Raw genomic sequence first — 22,094 nt, forward strand, 5'->3', positions numbered from 1 at the left:
CCTTAAAACCTCTGTAACTATGGAGTTACATGTAGGAAGGGGAGATAGTCCTTTGTATTATCTGTCTTTGCATTCAAAACATTTGCTTCCCACCTTTATCATATTGTCATGAAAAGTAGGCATTTGTCTGTGACTTGCTAGGGTTTGCTGCTATAGCATTGCAGACGATTGGGAACAGACTTAGCTCAATGGGAGAGCTTATTTGGAGCATATTTGGGGTGTTTATACCAAAAGCTTCGAGATTGAACATGTGGGTATTGCTCAAAGACCCCTAAAATAGCATACAACCTGATTTTTAGGCCTAAAACCCTTTAATCTAGGGTTTTGTGTGTTAGCCACTTTGAAGTGGATTGGAGACTTGAATCTTTGAAATCTTATAGTACTTTGAAATGGGTGTCTGAATGTCCATTTTGTTCTGGGGTTGTTTCGGAATAATTTTGAGTTATTGCCCAAAAAGTCATTTTGGAGGCCTAATTGTTTTAGATCTATTTTAGGCCTGTTTTACATTTTCTCTTTGTGGGTATTTGGAATGAAGCTTGCAACCTCAAAATTGATTGATTTTGTGTGGAATGAGATGTCTAAAGCCTCTAGGGTGCTCTTGATCAGTTTGTGGTAAAAGATCTTGGAGATGCTTGTGTGATAACCTTGGAAGGTGAAGAGTCCATTTAGGTTATGGGTGAAACTTGAAGCTTGGTTGGAGTAGGTATATTTCTTGTGATGGATGGTCTATTTGGGCTCTATACAAGAGTTTTTTTTGACCCAGGGGTATCCCCATGACCCAACCCAATGCCCGATTGGGGCAAGACTAATCCCCTTGGGATGCACCTACTCACCTACCAAACTAGTACATCATTGAAGTTGACCATCAAATTCAAACCCAAGACGATGGGGAAATACCCACAACCTTAAGCTTCCTTCGCTGACCAGGCGGGCTTTGCAGCGAACCTTGCCCTACACAGGAGTTACCTTGGAAGGGTCTTGGAGTTAACTCTTGTCTTTGAAGGTTACTGTTAGAGTTAGGGATCTTACCTTGTCAAAAGAGCTAGAGTCTAGTTGCACCTTGGAGCTTTTGGGATGTTGGGTTTGATAATTCCAAGTCTGTGAAAATATCGCTTTTGAGGGTTTATGGTGGAGATCTTGTGATATTGGGAATGATAGTCCCAAGTTTTGAGAAGTTTTGTCCCTAACTAAAGTTCTATCCCTTACCCTTATTTTCAAAATTTGCTCAACTCCTTGCATTGCAAAATCATTTTGTATAATCACAACTTTCATTGCCTATCTCAATGCCATAGTATCTTATATTGGAGACATGGCAAAAGTTTTGAGACGTTTGGATTAGCATATACAAGTCTTGAGAAATTCCGCCTGTGACCCTTGTATGGCAAACATTTGGTGAAGTTGGGAATGAAAATCCCAATTCTTGGCAATTTTCACCCTAAATTGGGGTGCTCATACTTTGCTTCTCTTTTAACACTAAGAAGGATTTTGCCAATCAACCCTCAATTATTCTTTCGTTGTTACTTTGGAAGCATTGGATTTCTATTGGAGCAGGGTGAAAATATCAAGATCTTGGGATTTCCACCTTATTTTAAACCTGATTTTTCTCCTTTTGTTCAAAAACTTGGCCTTTCCATTCAATTTTCATTGAACTAACCTCTATTGGTATGATTGATGCAGTGTGTTGATGCACATGTTTGATAGTGATTGAATTGATTATTGTGTTGTCGTTAATGTCACCTTGATAGTTTGTGCTAAAATGTTTATTGGAAGCCATGTTACTCATTGCATAGGTGACAAATCAAGTATGCAAATGATTTGTGTGATGAGTTAGAGTGCGCGATCAGTATGGGAGACTCAGAGATGTTACTTGTTGTTCTATATGTAATTTCATGTACTGCACATTAGTATTGAATGAGTAATGATTGATTGAATTGAAATAGTTTAATTGGGTTGATCGTTTTATGACAGTCAATGAATGATTTGATTGGTTTATCAAATTTATGTTGTTTTAAGTGATGGAATCTAGGATTTATGAAGGTCATTAAGTTGCTGGATCATGGTCAAAAGTTTTGGTTGATTTGGTTTACAGGAAGTCATGTTTTGGATTGATTGAACATAGTTGAGGAAGGAAAATGAAGAACGAGTTGAAATGTTTGTGTTTGATCTTGAACAAGTAATATGTAGGCCATTTTTGGTAGATCTTTTGCAATGGTGAGTTGGCTGATGATGTGGAATGATGTAGAATCAATAAGTTTTGAAGGATTGGTTGCACATCAGGAATTGTGATGAAATTTCTTGGAAATGTGTATGTTCATTTGGAAAAGTGAAAAGTCTAGATGTTCTATGTTAGATCGATGTGCAATTGAAGTGGTTGATCCTATAGTACCAACTATTGATGAATTAGGTTTTTGTAATACATTTTGGTCAAATGTAGATAGATCTCATGGGGTACATGTTTAGGGTTAGGGTTACTTAATGATGAAAAATATATGTAAATGGAAAGTTATTGTTTTGCAAGAGTGTGAGAGGAGATCAGTGGTTGTGATCGACAAGGGTTTTGTGATCAAGTTGGTAGCTAAATGTCTGCTAGGAGATGTAGCTGGTGGACATAAAAGGATCTATTCAATCAATAATGAAGTGCTATTTCTTAGATAATTCTACTTGGTTAATCCTAATAGGTTGTCAAGTGAAAACCCTCTAGTGAGGTCACTTCTAAAAGGATGAGCACGATCTGAAGTTAATTCCTTTAACTGTGTGACTCATTAAATCCTTATACAAGGTTACTCTTACGGAGTAAAGATCTTAACGAGTTAGAGTCAAATCCCTTAACCGGGTGACTCCTAATTGGGTCTTCTCCTAATTGGGCATCATTAACAGGGTGAAGCCTTAAATAGGGTGCATTTTAGAAGAGTGCATAATACTTGTGGGTATCAATTCAATAATTATCTCTGTGTTATTGTATTACTTGTGTGGATGCTTTTATGTGTTGTTTTATGATTAGTTTCACTTGTTAACATGAAATGGATGAATGGATAAATAGATGTTAGATCTGGTATTGGTTAATCAATTTTGGGAAGTGGTGATTAAAGTTTAAGCTAGTGGATTACTGATTCACCCCTCTCCCTCTCAGTAATCTTGGACCTTCAATATATCAACAATTGGTATCAGAGCTTTGGTCCTTTTTGTGGAAAACCTAAAAACTTGAGGAAAGATCAGAATGTTGAACAAGGAAGGTCCTAAATTCTCCTAGGAGAACTTCTCAGTGTTGTGTGATAGGATGAAGATTCACACTAGATGAATGGGGCCACGGTACTGGACAGATGTGGAGATCGAGTACACAAGACCTAATGGGACTCTAAGTGCGGATGAGTTAAAGGCGGAGACAAAAAGCATACAAGCCCTAAATGCAATTGTAAGTACTCTATTTGATGACTTTGTTGATATCCATGGACTTAATAATGCACATGATGTTTGGGCTCACCTTAAGTTAGTCTATGGTGGAGATGTTCATGTTCAAATAGCTAGATAGAAAGTTTGAAAGGAAAATATGATGACACAAAGATGGTACAAGGTAAAAATGCTCCTCAATATGGTCATAGATTGAAAGAGGTAGTTGCTGCAATTAGAAATGCTGGTGGAATTATTAAAGATGAAGCTGTGGTAAGTAAAATGTTGAGAATCTTGCTGTCTATTTATGCAATCAAAGTTTCTGCAATTCATGAGCTAAGAACTTTTGAGAAAGTCTCTATTGATGGGCTAATTGGTAAGGTTACTGCTTTTAAGATGAATAATTATGACAATAGTATTGCTAAGGTTGAAGCCGCTTTTAGAGTCATTGAACCCAAGAAGCAAAGGTAAGGAAATCGCTACTCATTCTAGTCTTAGTGATCTTGAGTCACTCTTTGATGAAGAAGGGAAACAAGATGAGTTTGAGGCTTTGCTTGCTAAGAGATTACCTAGATGTACTGGTAAATATAAAGGAAAATTATCTTTGGTTTGTTTCTCATGCAAGAAGATTGGTCATATTGCTACAAGATGTCCTAACTCCAATGCAGATCAGAAAGAGAAAAGGAAGAGATTCAAGGACAAAGGGAAGAAACAATGCTATGCTGCTATTGATGAAAGAAGAAATTGATGATGATGAATGTGACGAGAATGATGGAGTAAAAGTTGTCTTTGTTGCTGTAAAGGAGGACACTATTGATGGTGAGGAAGATCTTAATTTTCATGTGGAACCTAATCTAGAATGGGCGATTGATAGTGGTTGTTCACATAACTTGACGGGTGATAGAAGTAAGTTCATCAAGCTTGAAGAGTTTGATGTTGGTGTTGTGAGATTTGGCAACAATACTCCTTGTACGGTGAAAGATAAGGGATCTATTCTTTGAATGGCTGCAGTAGTGTTGATGATGTCTATTTTGTTGAAGGTCTAAAGCACAATTTGCTCAGTGTTGGTCAACATACCGTTTCGAGTTCAAAGGAGGTGTGTGCAGAATTCTTGGAAGTTCAGGAGATTTGAGTACTACCGGGAGACAAACAAAAGGTAACTTATTGCATTTGTGTTTTACTGTTAACAGTTATTTGATTGCAAAGATTGACGACAGCTAGTTATGGCATAAAAGGTGTTGCTATGTGAACTTTGACAGTTTGGTTAAGATAAGTAAGCCTAATGCAGTTAGAGGATTTCTTTCTTTAGTTAAACCGCACAATGTTATGTGTAAGGAATGCCATTGGGTAAGTTGACAAGTACTACTTTTAGTAGCAAATCATTTTCATCTGAGAACATTCTAGATTTGGTGCATATTGATCTTTGTGGGCCAATGAAAACTAGAAGAAATCATTATGGTGACTAAGCATTGCATGTTGTTTATTGATGACCATTCTAAAATGATGTGGATTACTTTATTGAGAGAAAAATCAGAAGCTTTTAATAAGTTCAAAATCTTAAAAAAGCTTTGGTTGAAAAGGAAAGTGGAAAGATCCTTAAATGCTTAAGATCTGACAAAGGTGGTGAGTACACTTCTTGGGAGTTTGTTGATTATTGTGATAGGAATTGAATTAAGAGACAAATGTGGCCTTCAAGGACTCCTCAACTGAATGACATAATAGAGAGGAGGGATAGAACAATTGTTGATGCTGCAAGGACAATGTTATTGCAAGGGAATGTTGCAAATATCTTTTGGAGAGAAGTCACAAGCATTGCAGTTTATAAATTGAATCGGGTATAAGTCAAGAAGGGAACTGATAAGACACCCTATGAACTATGGTATGGTCATATTCCTAGTGTGAATTATTTCAATTTTTTTGGAAGCAAATGTTATATCAAGAGAGATGATTTCACTGGAAAGTTTGATGCAAATGATGATGAAGGAACATTCCTATGTTATTCTACCAAGAGTAAAAGCATACAAGTGTTGGAACAAAAGAACTAACGAAATAATTGAGAGTGCTAATATGAAGGTAGATGAATTTCCAGACATATCTGAAGTGAATAATGATTGAAGAAGCAAGAAATAGATAAAGGTTAGGATATGATATTTGTTTGACCAAAAGTGCAAGAAATTGTTGTGCATAACAATAAGGAAAATGCAGAGGTGCAACCAGTGAATGAATAAGAACAAGCTCCTAAACTGGTAATACCAAGGTATGTGAGATTGAATCATTCTTCTAATCAGATTATTGGAGACAAGAATGCAAGAGTGCAGACAAGAAGAAAGATTAGAGAAAGTACCTGTTTGATCTTAGAAATGGAACCCAAATCAGTGAATGAAGCCTTGAAAAATGATGACTGGGTCAAAGCAAAAGAAGTGGAACTTGATTAGATTGACTAGAATGATAATTGGACTTTGGTGCCCAAACCAGAGAACAAGAATGTGATTGGTACCAAGTGGGTCTTTAGGAACAAATTGAATGAAGATGGCAAAGTTCTTAGGAACAAGGCAAGATTGGTGTACAGAGGACATGCTCAAGAGGCAATCTAGGATTATAGTGAGACTTTTGCATCAGTAGCTAGTCTTGAAGGTGTGAGAATATTATTGGCATATGTGAGTTCTAAGAAGTTCAAAGTGTTCTAGATGGATGTAAAATCTTCTTTTCTAAATGGTGTATTAGAAGAAGAGATATACATTCAGCAACCAGATGGGTTTTCTTTATTAGAAGATGAAGATATGGTTTGCAAGTTGAAGAAAGTTTGTATAGTTTGAAGCAAGCTCCAATGCATAGTATGAATGGTTACATTCATACGTAGTGAAGATTGGTTTCAAAGGATAAGTGAAGATAGCAATGTGTATTTGAAGTTTGTTGATGATAGATTGTTGATTGCTGAAGTCTTTGTAGATGACATTATCTCTGGAGGTGATGACAACATGAGTACGGATTTTGCGTTAGAGATGAATAAAGAGTTTGAGATGTAAATGATTGGCAAGATCAAATTCTTGATTGGGTTACAAGTAATGCAAATGGAAGATGAAATTTTCATTTGTCAATCCAAATATGTCAAGGATGTGTTGAAGACTTTTGGCATGGAAGATTCAAAACTGGTAGGTACACCTATGGCCACAAGTTGTAAATTGTCGAACGATGATGCTCAAGTGCAGTTAGTGAGACAGATCCATGATTGGAAAGTTGCACTATATAGTTCACAGTAGACTTGATATTTCTCATACAGTTGGAATAGTTGCAAGATTTCAGTCTAAACCAAAGGAAGCACATACTGTGACAGTGAAGAGGATATTCAAATATCTTAGAGGAACAATTGATTATGGTCTTTGGTATTCTCACAATGATGACTTTGATTTGAAGGTGTTTACTGATGCAAATTGGGCAGGAAATGTTGATGACATGAGGAGCAAAAGTAGTGGAGCATTCTTTCTAGGAGGAAGATTTGTTTTTCAGATTAGTAAGAAACATAATTGCATATCTTAGTCAAGAATTGAAGCTGAATATGTTGCCCTTTTAAGTATTTGTTCACAAACAATTTGTATGAAGCAAGTGTTGGAAGGTATAAACGAGAAGGTAACTAGTCTGGTAACTATCCATTGTAATAGCACAAGTGCCACTAATATATCAAAGAATATAGTCCAATATCCCAAGACAAAGCATATAGGAATAAACTATCATTTTCTAAGGGAAAAGGTACATGAGAAGGAAGTAAGGATAGACTGTGATATCAGCGGAGCAAGTTGCAAACATATTCACCAAGCTATTACCTAAGGATTCTTTTGAGTATCTAAGAGGTAAGCTAGGGGTCATTCCTCTATTGGGTCAGAAGCAAGATACTATTATTGCATTAATCCACTGAACTTAATGTTTATTTTTTTTATGGGTTGATGTGATGAGTACTACTTCTCGGGCAAACATAAGTAGTTGGTTGATTTATTAGTTGGTCTGTTGATCAAGAAGTTTGTTGGAGACTCAAAAGTATAAAAGTGAACTATTGTTGTCAAAGGGGGAGAAGAAAAGAACATAATGAAGAGAATAAGGGAGAAGAACAAAAGAACATAATGAAGATGATAAGGGAGAAGACCTATAGGGGGAGAAGATCGGTAACAACAAAGGATCCCAGAGGATGAATCAACTTGGGGGGAGCAATGAGTTCTATTAGTTGTTGGTTTGCCAATGTTGTTGGGTAGCAATAATGGTTGGTGATCTTGATATTGTCTTATCATGATCTTATTATTGTTTGGTGTTGTGATCAATGCCAAAGGGGGCGATTGTTGGCATAAATGATCCAGATGTCTTGATGCACATGTTTGATAATGATTGAATCAGTTATTGTGTTGTCATTGATGTCAATTTGATAGTTTGTGTTGAACTGTTTACAAGAAGCCAAGTTGCTCACTGTGCAAGTGACAAATCAAGTGTGTGGTTGATTGGTGTGATGAGATAGAGTGCATGATTGGTATGGGAGACCCAGAGATGTTTTTAGTTGTTGTATATGTAATTTCATATACTGCACATCAATGTTGAATGAGTTATGATTGATTGAAGTGAGACATTTTAATCACGTTGATCAGTTTATGACAGTCACTAAATGATTTGATTGGTTTATCAAATCTATGTTGTTTCAAGTGATGAATTCGAAGATTTATGGCGGTTACTAAGTTGTTGGATCATGGTCAGAGTTTTGATTGATTTCATTTATAGGAAGGCATGTTTTGGATTGATTGAACAAAATTCAAGCAAAAAAATGAAGAACAAGTTGAATGCTTGTGTTTGATTGTGAATTGGTCACATGTAGGTTGTTTTCAATAGATCTTTTACAATGGTGAGTTGGTTGATGATGTGGTAGTGATGTAGAATCAATAAGTTTTGAAGGATTGATTGCACATTGGGAATTGTGATGAAGTTTCTTGGAATGTTCATTTGAGAAAGTGAAAAGGCCAGATTTTGTATGTTAGATTGATGCGTGATTGAAGAGGTTGAACATATGGTACCAGATATTGATGAATTGGGTTTTTGTAATACGTTTTGGTCAAACATAGATTGATCTCATGGGGTAACATGTTTAGAGTTAGGGTTACCTCAAGATGAGAAGTATAAGTACATAGAAGAACATTATTTGCAAGAGTGTGAGAGAAGAGATTAGTGGTTGTGATCGACAAGGGTTGTGCAATCATGCTGGTAGCTGAATGTTTGCTGGGAGATGCAGATTGTGAACTGAAAAGGATATATTCAAGCAATATTGAATTGCTAATTCTCAGATCATTCGACTTGGTTAATTCTAATAGGTTGTCAAGTGAAAACCCTCTAACAAGGTCACTTCTAATAGGGTGAGTAGGACCTTTAGCAAGATATGAAGTTAATTCCTTTAACTGAGATGCTCAAAAAATTGAGTTAGAAAATTCTTTTATAGAGGTACACCTAACAGAGTCAAGATCATGATAGGTCTGATGCAAATCCCTTAACTAGGTGAATCCTAATAAGGTATGCTCCTAATTGGGCATCATTGTAAGCTCCTAACAGGGTACATTTCAGAAGAGTGCATAATACTTGTGGGTTTCAATTTCTGCCGTAGTTTTTCCATTTGACCAAGTGTTTCCATGATAAAAAATCTCTGTGTTATTGTATTACTTGTGTGGATGCTTTTATGAGTTGTGTTATGGTTAGTTTCACAAGTTAACATGGTTTGGATGAATGAATCATTAGATGTTAGCTATGGTATAGGCTAATCAGTTTTGTGAAGTGGTGATTAAAGTTTGATGTTAGTGGGTTACTGATTCAACCTCGTCCCCTCTGTCTCAGTAATCTTGGACCTTGAATATATTAAAAACCTCAACCGCTTCACATCAATTTTCCATCCTTTGTTCAACTAGGAGTTGACAAGCTTCATCAAAATCTCATTTATGGTTGGGCGGAAGTTTTGGCAAAACTCCCAAGATCATTTGAATTTTGACCCTCACCTTGCATGTCCACTTTTCCATTCTAAGTTCATCTTCATTTTTGAAATGTTCTTGGGGTAATCCCAGTCTGATTTGCAATTTAAGCTGGTTGAATGAGGATTTAATTCATTTTCTTTTTCAGACCTCATCAAATTTCTCGAAGTATTTGGGCGATTTCATTTGCTCTGCCTCAATTTTGTCATTCCTCACCAGTTTGGCACTCAACTTCCTAGGGAAGAGATTTTGTGAACTTGAGATTAGCAATCCAAAGTCTTGAGAAATTTTGCCTAAAATCTCACTATGGTGGGGATTTCAGCTTGTTGGGATCAAGCTTGGCCAAAAATTCCAAGATCTTGGGAATTCTGAACCTCACTTCACAAGTTGAAACTCCCAACTCTTCTCCCCTCCATACTTGTTTTGCTCATCAAACCTTGTCCAAATTTCGAGCTTCATCATCTCTAGTTCATTTGTTTTGATTTCAAATCCAACTTGAATCACCTTCATATCAATTCTCTCACATTCATTTCCCTTTGATGATTTTCATTTTCAACCCCGTGATTTGACTAGCTCTTGCTCACTTTCGTTCTTGAGGCTTGACTCCCTAAATGGACAAATTTTACCACAAAAAAAAAACTTTTAATCGATCGCTTCCCACTGCTACCCGACATCCATCTCACGATCGCTTCCCGTGACCAACTATTGAGGATTGTAGCTCTTGTGTCCTTGCTTGCTCCAACGCTTTTCTGGTTTGGTTTGGTTTGTTCGTTTGCTTTCATGCTAGGTTTGCTCGCTTCACTATGCTGCTTAGTCGTTGTCGTGGCCACTCTCTTGGTCTAGTTTAGCGTTGCTGTTGAGTTTTGCCCATATTTTATTGCCTGGTAGACATGGCCTCTTCCAGTGCCCTCATGTTACCATTTGTCTGGTTGCTGGCCCCTGTGTTTGTTACTTGTCATCTGTATGCGCTTGGTTGTTGTGGGTATACTTTGTTCCGTTGCAAGGCTTTTTTCTTTTTGTTTTCTGTCCATTTTGCTGCCTGATCACTTCATTCGTGTTGGGTTTGAGCTTCTTTACACATGTGATTGCGAATTTGCTAGGTTGTTTCCTCCATGTTTTTGCGGGGCTTGTCTTAGTGTTTTCGGAGCTGCTTGTTTCTTTTCTTGCTAGCTTGTGCCTTGCTTAATTCGAGGCTTTCTTTTGTTTGTTGTTGCTTACATGTTCCTGTGCTATTGATGTCTCCTCCATTGTTGAGAGTCAGTCTCGGGTGCAATCTGTGTATCTGTGGTGCTCTGCAGTTTTCCTACGATTGGGTCTGGTGTTTGTTGGAGTGCCTTTTTTTGTTGTTTGCTGGCTCATTTCGCCCTCATGGAGATCTCACATTTGCGACAACCTTCTTTGACATACAAAAAACTTTGTGATACGTTGCTTAAGCTCGCACTTGAGAACTAGAACCTTAAAGACATTGCTTTGTCATTCTATGAGACAATTTCTAACCTGAAACTGCAAACAGATTCAAATTCTTCACACATTAATAACTTTTCCACCACTTTCATCTCTGAGACAATAGGTATTATAACACAATTTGACTCCGTTGTTGAACAGCTGGGGGATTTAGAGATTATCAAAGACAAACAATTGGAACTCGCCACTAAGAAAACTTCCATACTATCAGAAATTGAACAAGTTAAGTCTTGGGCCACCATTTGCAATAGCACCAACCCTTCACCTCTTTCGAGAGTTGAAAAGTTGGTCTAGGGGAGTTTCAATGATGAGTAGGTAAGGTTTGCCTGTGAGCTTAAACTGATGGTCATGGGGCCTTCCTCTCACCATTGTAGATCCTCTCACAGCTTGTTAGTCTTTCTTCAACGATCGGCTGGGTATCTTTGATATCACGCTTGACAGATGTTGATTCGACCCAAATTTCATCTTTTACCTTCGGTTTCTCTCTATTTGATAGGTTACGAGATTTTAGGGATAAGAGGAACCTATTCCACCTTCTTCCTAAGATCTATCTTAATGAGGATCTTACAAGATTACTAGTAGTGAAACTAAAACATTCTAGAGGTTTGGTGGCAGAGGCGAGGGGCAAGGGGAAATGGGCAGTTATTCAAAATCTTAGGGAAGTTATTTGTGATTCACCTCCTCCCAGTTGGGAGTAGAGACCAAGCTTTCATAGCCAAATGATGGTCCCACCAGTAGTTCGACAAGAGTAAGCCTCCTTCGACTTTCTTCTCGTCAATTGTTGGAATCCCAATGGTACTCTTTGGTCGTTGCCTGGTCTCGTTGATGCTGTGGGTTCTGCGAACATTTTGGCCTTATTGAGATTCACGAGATTCTCGCCCATCCTCTTCCTGGTTTTGCTAGGCATTGGTGGTTGTTAGTGTGCAAGGAGGAGGTTTAGGCCTTAGACGGGGTGCGTGGTTGTGGAGGTGTTGCTTGTTTGATTAGAGATGACCTTTTCACTATTACCTCGTTGGCCCATTCTGACACTGTTGCTAGATCCATGTGGATCCGTATTCACCGTACTAGTTTCCATCTCAGAGATATCTTTGTGGCAGTTTGCTACTTCTCGCCGACCTCTTCTCCGTATGTTGTGCACGATCCCCAGGAGGGTGACCCTTTTATGGACTTGCACAAGTGCATCTCAAAGTTCTCTGCCTTGAGTGACATCATTATTTTGTGTGACTTTAATGCATAGATTAGGGATCTTCAAGTTCCTCTTCATGATTGTGAGTCAAACTTGATTTGCACTCACAAGACGAAGCTTGACAATTTGGGCATTCAACGCCTCTTCGAGGATTGCCATGGTTGTCTCTTGTGCTACGACCGCTATCTTCTCCAATTCTGCTAGTCCTCCAACTTGGTGATCCTTAATGATCTCTCTTGCTATCTTAGCTATGAGGTTTTTACTTGTTGGCCTCATTGTAGTGGGCAAATGGTGTATTATGCCCTCGCTTGCACCTTGCTCATCTCCTCCATCAACCGTTTCACCATCACCTGCCTCCCCTTTGGCCGAGCATGCCCTCCTCAACATCTCTATCCACTTTTCCTCCCAACCCTCGACCCTACCTCACCACCCCTTGTACGCGGTTGCCAACCCTCGTACCTTTTTGCAGTTCACTAAGAGCGATTGTGACGTCTTTATCCTCCATCTTAGATGACTTCTCCCCCCAGATCGCTTCTCTGATACTAGCCAAGTCTTCTCTATGTTAGAGTTATTAGCCACTACGATTTGGTAGTCGATTCTTCTATCCCCATCTCACGTCTCCTTCCCCTCTTAGCCCCGTGGTAGGAAAACCTATCCTATGAACCAATGGTTTGATGAAGGTTGTAAGGCCTTCCATTGCTTCCTGCACTAAACTTTTGCTGCTCACTCCCCCTCTTACTCCCAATTGCGATTTTTGTATCACCGCTTTCTTCGACATAAGAAGTGGTTATACGTTGCTTCCTAGTGTAGATCCCTTCGTTACATGCTTATACACTGCCGAAGATGTTCTGGAGCATCTTTTTTCCACAACACACCCCCCGCCTTCCACCCTTGACCTTCATTTTCTCGCTTTCCATTCCTCCACTCTCTCGACATCTACAACCAACCCTCCATTCACCCCACCCCCACTCCCCACAGCCACTTATTTACTCCTTCCTAAATTTTTGAGGCCGTCAGGTCCTTGAGATGTAGTAGAGCAGCTAATGTGGAGGGGTTCTAGGTAGAGCTCTTCAAGCTTCGTATTTTGGTTCTAGGTTCCTACTTTCCTGTGCTCTTGTTGTGTGCACCGGCTTTCCAGAGTCTTGGTCGAGACATATGATCTATCCGATTCATAAATTTAGGTTGGGTTAAGACCCTGGTCACTACAAGACCATCAGGATTGGGCATACCTTTGCCAAACTCTATGCCACTGCACTAAACACTATTCCTTCCAGAGTACTTGACAGGAGACGTAGGGCGAGAGGCCAGGCCAGTTTTCGAGCGGACTTTTAGACCATGGATCATATATTGACGTTGTAGACTATCATTGAGGAAGCTCGTCACCGCTTATTGAAAGTCTACGGTTGTTTTGTGGACTTTTGCAAGGCATTTGATTCTGTCCCCTGGGTGGTACATTTTCAAAGACTTAAAGACAGTGGGATTTCATAGAATTTATTAACGACAATCAAGAGGTTCAATGAGATTGTTTTGGGCAGATTTAGGACTCTCGAGGGATTTTAGGACCCAATCTAGAGCATGATTGGGGTGAAGCAGGGTTGCCGCCCCCCTTTTTGTTCAACATCTATATTGATGGGCTTGAGGCTTTACACTAGGATTCCTTGCTCCCCAATGATGGTTGTTACTTACACCAGGTCGACGATGTGATTCTTTTGGTCTCTTCTCTTGAGGGGCATCAAAGGCTTCTTGAAGGCCTAACCTCTTTTTGTGACCAACATCAGCTAATTGTGAACCTGAAAGACTCGAGTTTTGGTCTTCAATTGCCTGAAGACTTCACACCTCCATTTTTTGTTTCTAGGGCTAGTAGATCAAGATTGTTTTGTTATACACTCACCTTAGGGTCAAGTTATCTAGGCCCCGCTTTAGCTTGAGACCCTCTATTCAACTTAGGATTAATAAAGGGTTAGGCTTCCTTGCCATGTTGGAGAGACAATGCTCTAGACATCACTTTCAGGACACTTCTTTCAAATCATCCATCCTCGACTCTTTGGTCAGATCCATAGTTTTATATGGTTTAGTGGTTTGGGGCCCCTCCCTCGTGGATTTGGATTCCAACTAGTCTTTGGTTGAGTGAGTTTAAATGCTTTTTCTCAAACGTATCATCATATGCACTCACCCCACTCCCCATAGTGTTATTTTGGCTGAGCTTGGGGCTCACCCCTTCAGACTTGGTGCCAACTTTGATCTGATTTGGTTCCTTCATTGTCTTCAAGGCTTTGCAGATTCGAATGACGACCATCACAAATACTCCTACTTGGCTTACTGCTCTTCAATGACTTTCGCAGGTTCAGATCCAACCACCAGGGCCACTACTCTATTTGGTTTGATCAGGATTGAGATTGATCATCTCCTTCCCTAACAGTTTTCTCTCGATGCTCCCACTCATGTCCTCCCCTCTCGTCAGGAGATGAAGGAGCATGTTAGTCTCGATATTTACACACGGTACGCTATGACGACTTGGAGCAACCCTCCAGGAGGGATGCGTTCACAAATGGATTTTCATGCTAAGTACTTTCTAGATATCCGTGATGGGATATCATACATCTTGTTTACTTGAGTTGGCATTGGTACCATGCCCTTCGTGTTTCTCTTGGTTCCTTCAGAGTCGGGTCCCACCAACTTAGATATTAGACTGACCATCACATCAATAGAGAGGACCAAATTTGCCATTTGTGTACCCTAGCAGAGACAGAAATGGAGACCCACTTCATTTTCCGTTGTCCCATCTACTATGAGATCAGAGGGAGGTTTCATTGCCCTTTCAGAGATTGCAGGTTTTTATCAACTTTTTTGGGTTACATTGACCAGCATTGCATGTTGCTCTATCTCCAGGAGGCCTCTCAGCGTCAGGATCGTACTTTGTAGCTCCTTTTTGCTCAGTACTAGGCTTTAGATTAGCTTATGACCGACTTTTTTGTCCCCATCTCCCCCGCCAAGGGCATGAAGCGACAGTTATGCACTCTTGCTCCCCAACCACATCAGATTGGTGAGACCCCGCAATGGACTTACCTGGCAATGACACTCCTCATCCAACAGTATTCAGAGACGGTCCGAGACCCTTGGATTCCTTGGTCCTTATCCTCCAGTGTTGGATTTCTTCTGGCCAAGGAAGGACTCCTATTCCTTTCCTTGGTGTCTTCCTTTGTTCTTTCGTGTGCACTGTTTGGTGTTCCTGGTGTGGGTGGTTTTCCTTGTTTGTAAACTCTCAATCCCTTAGACCCTTGTTGGTCTCTTGTTGGACATTAATAAATTTATCTATCTTATCTTATCTTATCTCTCAGGTTGGGACACTTGAAAATTGTTACCACCTAAGATCCCTAAGACCACTACTACTACTAAGTGAAAATAGGGGGTCCCCATTTGCAATGGAGTGATGGTGTGAAAAACTGCACTCCAAGTTCCTTTGCCCCTTAAAATCAAGAAATGTTTATAAAACTTTGAACAGCCAGAAAATGTTTATAAAACCTTATGTACTTTCCATGCACCATCTATGACAGTCAAATCCCCATATCTAAAATCCAGAGGCCTGGATCACCCCCAAACCAAAATCTGCACCCACGCTTCTTGTAAATGAATTGCTCATTAATGAGTAGGGACCTTGCTATTTAGTATTTATATGTTCAAGTCCCTTCCTACTAAGATTGATTTAAAACTGTGACGTTGAGTCAAAGGCATGGGCTTCTAAAGGTAATGTTGACATTTCAAAAATCCCGTGTGTGGCAAACACTCCTAATATTACTCCTTGAATAAGCTTATTTAATTTCTTACCTATTATATATAAAAAAAGATGTACATGCAATTATCAATATTCAGCTGTAAGATCATCACTATTTGTTTTGAATCTTGATTATTATTTATTCATGAAATCCTTTACTCATAATAAAGTGATACAGCAATGGAATTATTTGAGGGAATTCATAATGGTTGAATCGGTCACTTGTAAATTAGATGAAATTTGAAAGAAGTATTTTTAAATGAAACGTATTTTGTTTAAAATAGTGCAGAGTGATCAGTGAGCATGTTATGAGCTTTTCCTCCATGATTAGGATTTTAGGAGTATCACAGTAAGTATTTGAGCCTGTGATTTCATTGTTCAAATGGTAACTATTATATTCCCATTCTTGTGAATTATTCCTTTGGTTGATCATGATTGAAGTCTTCATGTGTATTAGTGTGCAGGATACACTTCCCAATCTGTATACTCCACTAAATATATTAGTCTATTATACCAGAAAAAACAGTAGGCATTGGAATTTAATATTTATATAAAAGGATGATTTCCATTCTGAATCCTGGTCTCACAAGTTAGCATTTGTAGACAGGAAGGACATTGCAGAACTATTCTCTTTTGCTGGGCCAGTTTTCACTTCTCGTACATTATTATAACAATGTTTCTGTGTATTTCAAAGTTTTGCTGAAGTTGCATGCTTCCACTTCTGTGTCTGTCCTAAAAATGGGCAGCCTCATACACTGTATTACAAAAGGTAACTTCTTTATCTGTAAATAGATATGAGATGGCCAACATGTAGCATAGTCAATTACCTTGCAACATCCACCCTTGTCAGTTATCTTCTGATTGTATGTCCAATGCTTGTTATAGCAACATCTATTTATCTGCAAAGAAAATTGGGTATCAGAACTAGAAGTTGTCAGGAGGATTACATACTAGACAAGCTGTCTTGATTACTATTGCAACAGAAACTAAAACTAAAAGTGTTAGTCATAACTTATAGTACTTTCTGATTAAGCCTCCCAGCCTGCATGGCACAATCTCTTTAAATAAAAATACATGCAAAATATTGGCCTCACTGCAGCCTGGGTTCCTCAAACTACAAATTTAGGGAGACAATATAGTTGCACCTCTCTACGTTAGGCTCCTCACCTGGGACAGAGTTCTTCCAGATAACATACATATTACGGGAGAATATAGAATAATCCTTTTTAATATGTTATGTGGAATCGATATCCTCCTAATAATCAAATTGGCAGTCCCTTGTGGCATGATGACTCATTAATGGTGTGAATAGTATTGATGGTGGCTGGCTCCATTCCTTTGCTTGGTGGTGAAATAGGTAGCTTCATGCATGTTCTTTTCTCAGATTTCTCCCCGCTTTACCTTCATTATAAGAATCCCTATTTGCTTTGATGATTTTTGAGGCTATAACTGGTGGTCTAGGTAGCTTATATTACCGTGCATTTTGATCTGTAGGTTTGGCTGGTGATGGAGACGCTGGCTCTTCCAAAAGCAACTCCCTGCGGACTGTTACTCTCATATTTCTCACAACTTTGGTGGTATTAGGTGCAGCCATAATTCTATACAAAAAGTGGCAAAAGAAAAAGAGAGAGGAGCAACATGCACGCCTACTGAAACTTTTTGAAGAAGATGATGATCTCGAGGCTGAAATGGGCCTCAGAGATGAGTTTTAATTACATATAATTGGTGGCATAAGAATTAAAATGCTTCTCTTCTGTGAGATTATGTATAATTAGTTGTGTAGCGTGCGTCTCTTGAAACTAGTCTTCATTTATTTCTACTCAACGTTGGTCATTGGTGCTTTTCCAAAGCTTTAATAATTATGAATTTCATATCATTGTTATTGGTATGTTGTATAGCTCAACAAATTGTATAATTATTAATGGCAGAAAGTCCATGGATTTCAGAGGTGTTCAACAGAGTTGAAAAAGTTCAAATTAAAAAATGCCTAGATATAAGGTTCTAGCTTCTGAGATTTAGAAAAGTTGTAGGATCTATAACCTGGTAATTTTTTAATTTTCGATTTGTTACATTTCTGATTGGTCATGCAAGAATTTTTTTGGCTGTCATGTATGATATAAGATTTTGAATGATAAAGCCACGAGTTCTGACATTGGCCTTTCTCTACCAGGCTTCCTCATTGAATCTAATTTCCAGTTTTAATTTGTTAAGTTTTGGCTCACGTGAAGATCCACTTATAAAGTTTGTAGCTGTTTTGAGCATAGTTTCCATGTGAATGTTTTAAATCATTTTGTTCGTTTGTCAGATGTTTCAGCTGCATTTCAAAATACCCCCCTTTTGTTGCACAGCGCTGGAGTAATCATGTGCAATATTTTCATGACTTTTACTTTATAACTTTGAAAACAAATTTTATGCAGTGGCTAGATGTTTTTTACAGATCCGTAACTCCTAAACCCACATTACATGTAATTTATAAAATTGATTATTCCATACATGTGAAATTAGAAAAGGAAATCATAGTTAACCGAAACTAAGGATAAATCCATATATGTAGAGAACCACATGAAAAACATAATAAACCAAAAGGTCTCTGAACCAAGTGTACACATTCTTGTTTAGGATAAAGAGACTCACAACTGCATGCCACAACCAACCATTTCAGCCATACGCTATAAAAGTACTTGCAGAGGTCAAGTTGGACTGAAGTTGTAAAATTTTAAATTATGGGCTATATTAAATGATTTTTTTAATGGTTGTTGATACACTAATGGGCCAATTTGTAGGTTGTTAGCCAAACTTTGGGTTATGATACATTGCTCATCCTCAGAAATATTTGTGAACTCAATTTCACCATTCTGACCACCTGAGGCAAGTATCGGGTTATATTCCTATTACTACTATGTAGGTAAAATAATTTCTAGTCAGATTTTATGACATTATGTGATTCCCATTTCTTCCTGCTATGGTTGATAATAGTACAGCCACGTTTGCATTAGAAGTAACCCATGCACAGATTTTTGAGATATCCTTGACATGAAACTCTTTTTTGTTGCACTACTGAATTCATAATTGTAGGCCAATCTCGTCTTCTATGCTGTCCTCGTAAAGCTTTTTTTGTCTCCCACCTTGTGCAAGGTGTAAAAATGAGTTTTAAAGGGAGAAGACCAGGATTTCATTGACGCTATTTAGAGCGTGGGTTTCCTTAATTAGGATAACCTTGTTCCCACCTCGTATACTGAATTTAATACAGAGATTTATTGCATTTTGAGGTAATTTTTAAAAATAAGTCTCAAATATCAAATATCTCTTTTCTATATGTTAAGATATGCATTTTCTAAATGTTGCTAAAGTGAGGATATCTTAGATGGTTCGTTCTTTTCATCATCTATGTTGCTATAGAGGCTTGTTCTTACATTGATGAGAGTTGTTTGCACAATCTGGAAGTTGTACATCTTCACATTGAATTCTATGACGAATCTAGTTGTGGAAGGAGATATTCTATTTCTATGTATTTTATCTCTTGTATGTCTAATGAACAAATATATTTTTTCAATATCTTAAGCGTGTTCATTAATCATTTTTTAATGGTTTGGTTGTTTGGTTCATGCGCAATTTAACTTTCAACAAGGAGAATGTTTTCCTTATAAGAATTTTTATTTGACACTTTTTCAAAAGGTGAACACAGGAAGTTGCAATGACAAAGGCCTTATTCCACTTGCTATCGCCTCCTCATAGGCATTCTTTTCAATCTTTCTCATCTTCTCAATGGCAAATGGCTATTTAACTGCATAAGTAGGGGAGATTCTTTGACATTTTGTGTTAATGAAAATTGTATTTATCATCCCATAACTTCAAACTGAAGGCAAATTTATTCTGCATTATTGCACAATCTAATAGAAGAAATTATTGACATGATGAGGCCTAACACATCTTTTCTATTTTTAGAACTTCTTCCATCATCTTTTTTGTTTGCATTTCTCTTGTATGTATAGTGGACAAATAACTTTTTCAATATCTTGGGCATGTTCATTAATCATTGTCTAAGGTTTTGATTGTTCGGCTCATGTGCAATTCAACTTTCATCAAGGAGAATGTTTTCCTTAAAATAAATTTTGGTTTGCAACTTTTATAAAAGGTAAACATAGAAAGTGGTAATGACAAAGGCCTTGTTCCACTTGCTATTGCCTCCTTATAGCCATTTTTTTTCAAATTTTGCCATCTTCTCAATGGCAATTGGTTATTTCACTTCATAAGTAGGAGAGACTCCTTGACATTTTGTTTTCATGAAAATTGCATTTATCATCCCAAAATTTCAAACTCAAGGCAAATGTATTCCACATTGCATCACAATCTAATAGAGGAAATTATTGGCATGATGAGGCCTAACACATATTTTGGTTTTTAGAAATTCTTCCATCATCTCCCTAGCAAGGGTTTGTTGATAACACAAAAGTAGGGTAGGTTATTAGACTATTTGTTTGCATGCAACACTAATTTTATCTTATTAACTCTATGCTTGGTTTGTTCTACAAACGCATGAGGATTTATTGTTAATATTTAGCATCTTAACTCCGAACTCGACACTTTCTACAAATGTGTAATGAAATTATAATTCATCTTTAGCATCTCAACTTTAAACTTCACACTATCAACAAATGTTTGATGGATTTTATGTTTTCTCAATTTGTTTAAGAATTCTCTAGACATAGTTAAGAATTCTCTAGACATAGTCTAGAGATTCATTGTCAAAAAACACTTGAGCCAAATGAAAATAAGATCACATTGGCCATCTCTTTGGACTAATAAAATGGCCCTAAGGTTTCACTGAACTCTTTGGTAGTTAGTTGTTGTCTCTCATTTATTTAGTTTATATTACCTTTTTCATTTACTTAGTCTATTATGGTTCTAGTGATTTAAACCATAAATTCAATGGTGATAGGCATTGGCATTGCAATTATATTTAATTCAAAAATTGCCTTGTTCTATTCATTTAAAAGGTCACATGTCAAACAAATAGTAGAAAAATTTGTGAATACTACCTATAATTTGATGTCATCTCTCTCTATCTCTCTCACACACGTACATACAAAAATACATGTGCTCACACTTGCACACACAAACACACAAGCACAAGCACAAGCACAAACACAAACACAAACACAAACACACACATACATCCTTCAAAATTTGTGTTGTGTGTGTGTGTGTGTGTGTGTGTGTGTGAGAGAGAGAGAGAGAGAGAGAGAGAGAGAGAGAGAGAGGCACAAAGAGATGCTGTCAAATTATAGGTAAGATTCACAAATTTATCTACTATTTGTTTGATGCATGACCTTTTGAAACAATAGAACAAGGTAGATTTTGAAGGATGTCGTTGGATGAGATGGTGTCTCTACCCATGGACCTATTAAGAGTTCCATTTCTTTGAAGGATGCTACAAATTCAATTATTGTTGGTGTTGAACTTGGGAAGGCTGTCCCTGTCCCTGTCCTTGTTGATTCGATCTATACTGATGCTCCTTTAGGGCTTATGGCTATTACTACTGCTATTGATGGTGTTGATGAAGTTTCACAGGTTGATACTGTGCCAAAGGCATATACAGTCTTTTTTGTTGTGGGAAATTTATAAAGTGATGGCATCCCTGCTTCTCCAATGCTTGGTCCTCTTGTCTTCATGGGGCCTAATTGTTGAATAGACATGGGCTCTTCAAAAGCTGAGGCTACCAGGGTTGAAGAAGGATGGATTATAGTACAAGGAGAACATTCAAAGAAATATTCTTTTAACATGATCGTGAGATCCCATAAGAAGGGATCAAAGGGGAAATCTTGGGTTTAGCTGGTTTCTTATTTTGGGTAGTTGGTAGTTTCCTTGTTTATTCTCTTCAAGACTGCCATCTCTATTTTGTGGAGCATGTATGTTTCTTGGCTCCCTTTTTCTTAATTGTGTTCTACCCCTTTCGTGCCTCGTTTCTCTCAACAGAGCTTAAAGCTTATCTTTTATATTTTAGGGTTTCATGTCCCTCTAGTCAAAATGTGGTTTATTTTGGGTTTCAAGGTCATTTCGAAACCTGTTGTCAATTAATCAAAAACCTCTTATTTGAGAGATAGGACGTTAAATTGTCAGTGCCACAAAAATTGTAGGAGGAAGATACATGGTGGTGGAATCCACAAACTTGTCTAAGTAAATTAAATGTGAAGTCTAACAACTTATGCTCCCATAAGGTGATGGGTCTAGGTTCCCCCTAAGCAATACTGGGAGAGTGCCACATAGTGATAGGGCCTACAATGTCATTCAAACTATT

General features: G+C 38.0%; 1 protein-coding gene across 1 annotated transcript in view; it reads left to right on the plus strand.

The window, feature by feature from the left end:
• The window catches only part of LOC149568981 (uncharacterized), a 69,340-nt gene extending 51,588 nt beyond the window's left edge, over nucleotides 1–17,752 (plus strand). Inside the window, exon 2 of the mRNA XM_089821800.1 lies at nucleotides 17,291–17,752. Coding sequence (XP_089677926.1) covers nucleotides 17,291–17,508 — 218 coding nt within the window. The 3' untranslated portion in view covers nucleotides 17,509–17,752. The remainder of the gene's footprint in view (nucleotides 1–17,290) is intronic.
• The last annotated feature ends 4,342 nt before the right edge of the window (nucleotides 17,753–22,094 follow it).

Source organism: Cupressus sempervirens, chromosome 3 (genome assembly GCF_028749045.1).
Source record: "Cupressus sempervirens isolate cs-2001-9-10 chromosome 3, ASM2874904v1, whole genome shotgun sequence".
In the NCBI taxonomy this organism is placed as follows: domain Eukaryota; kingdom Viridiplantae; phylum Streptophyta; class Pinopsida; order Cupressales; family Cupressaceae; genus Cupressus; species Cupressus sempervirens.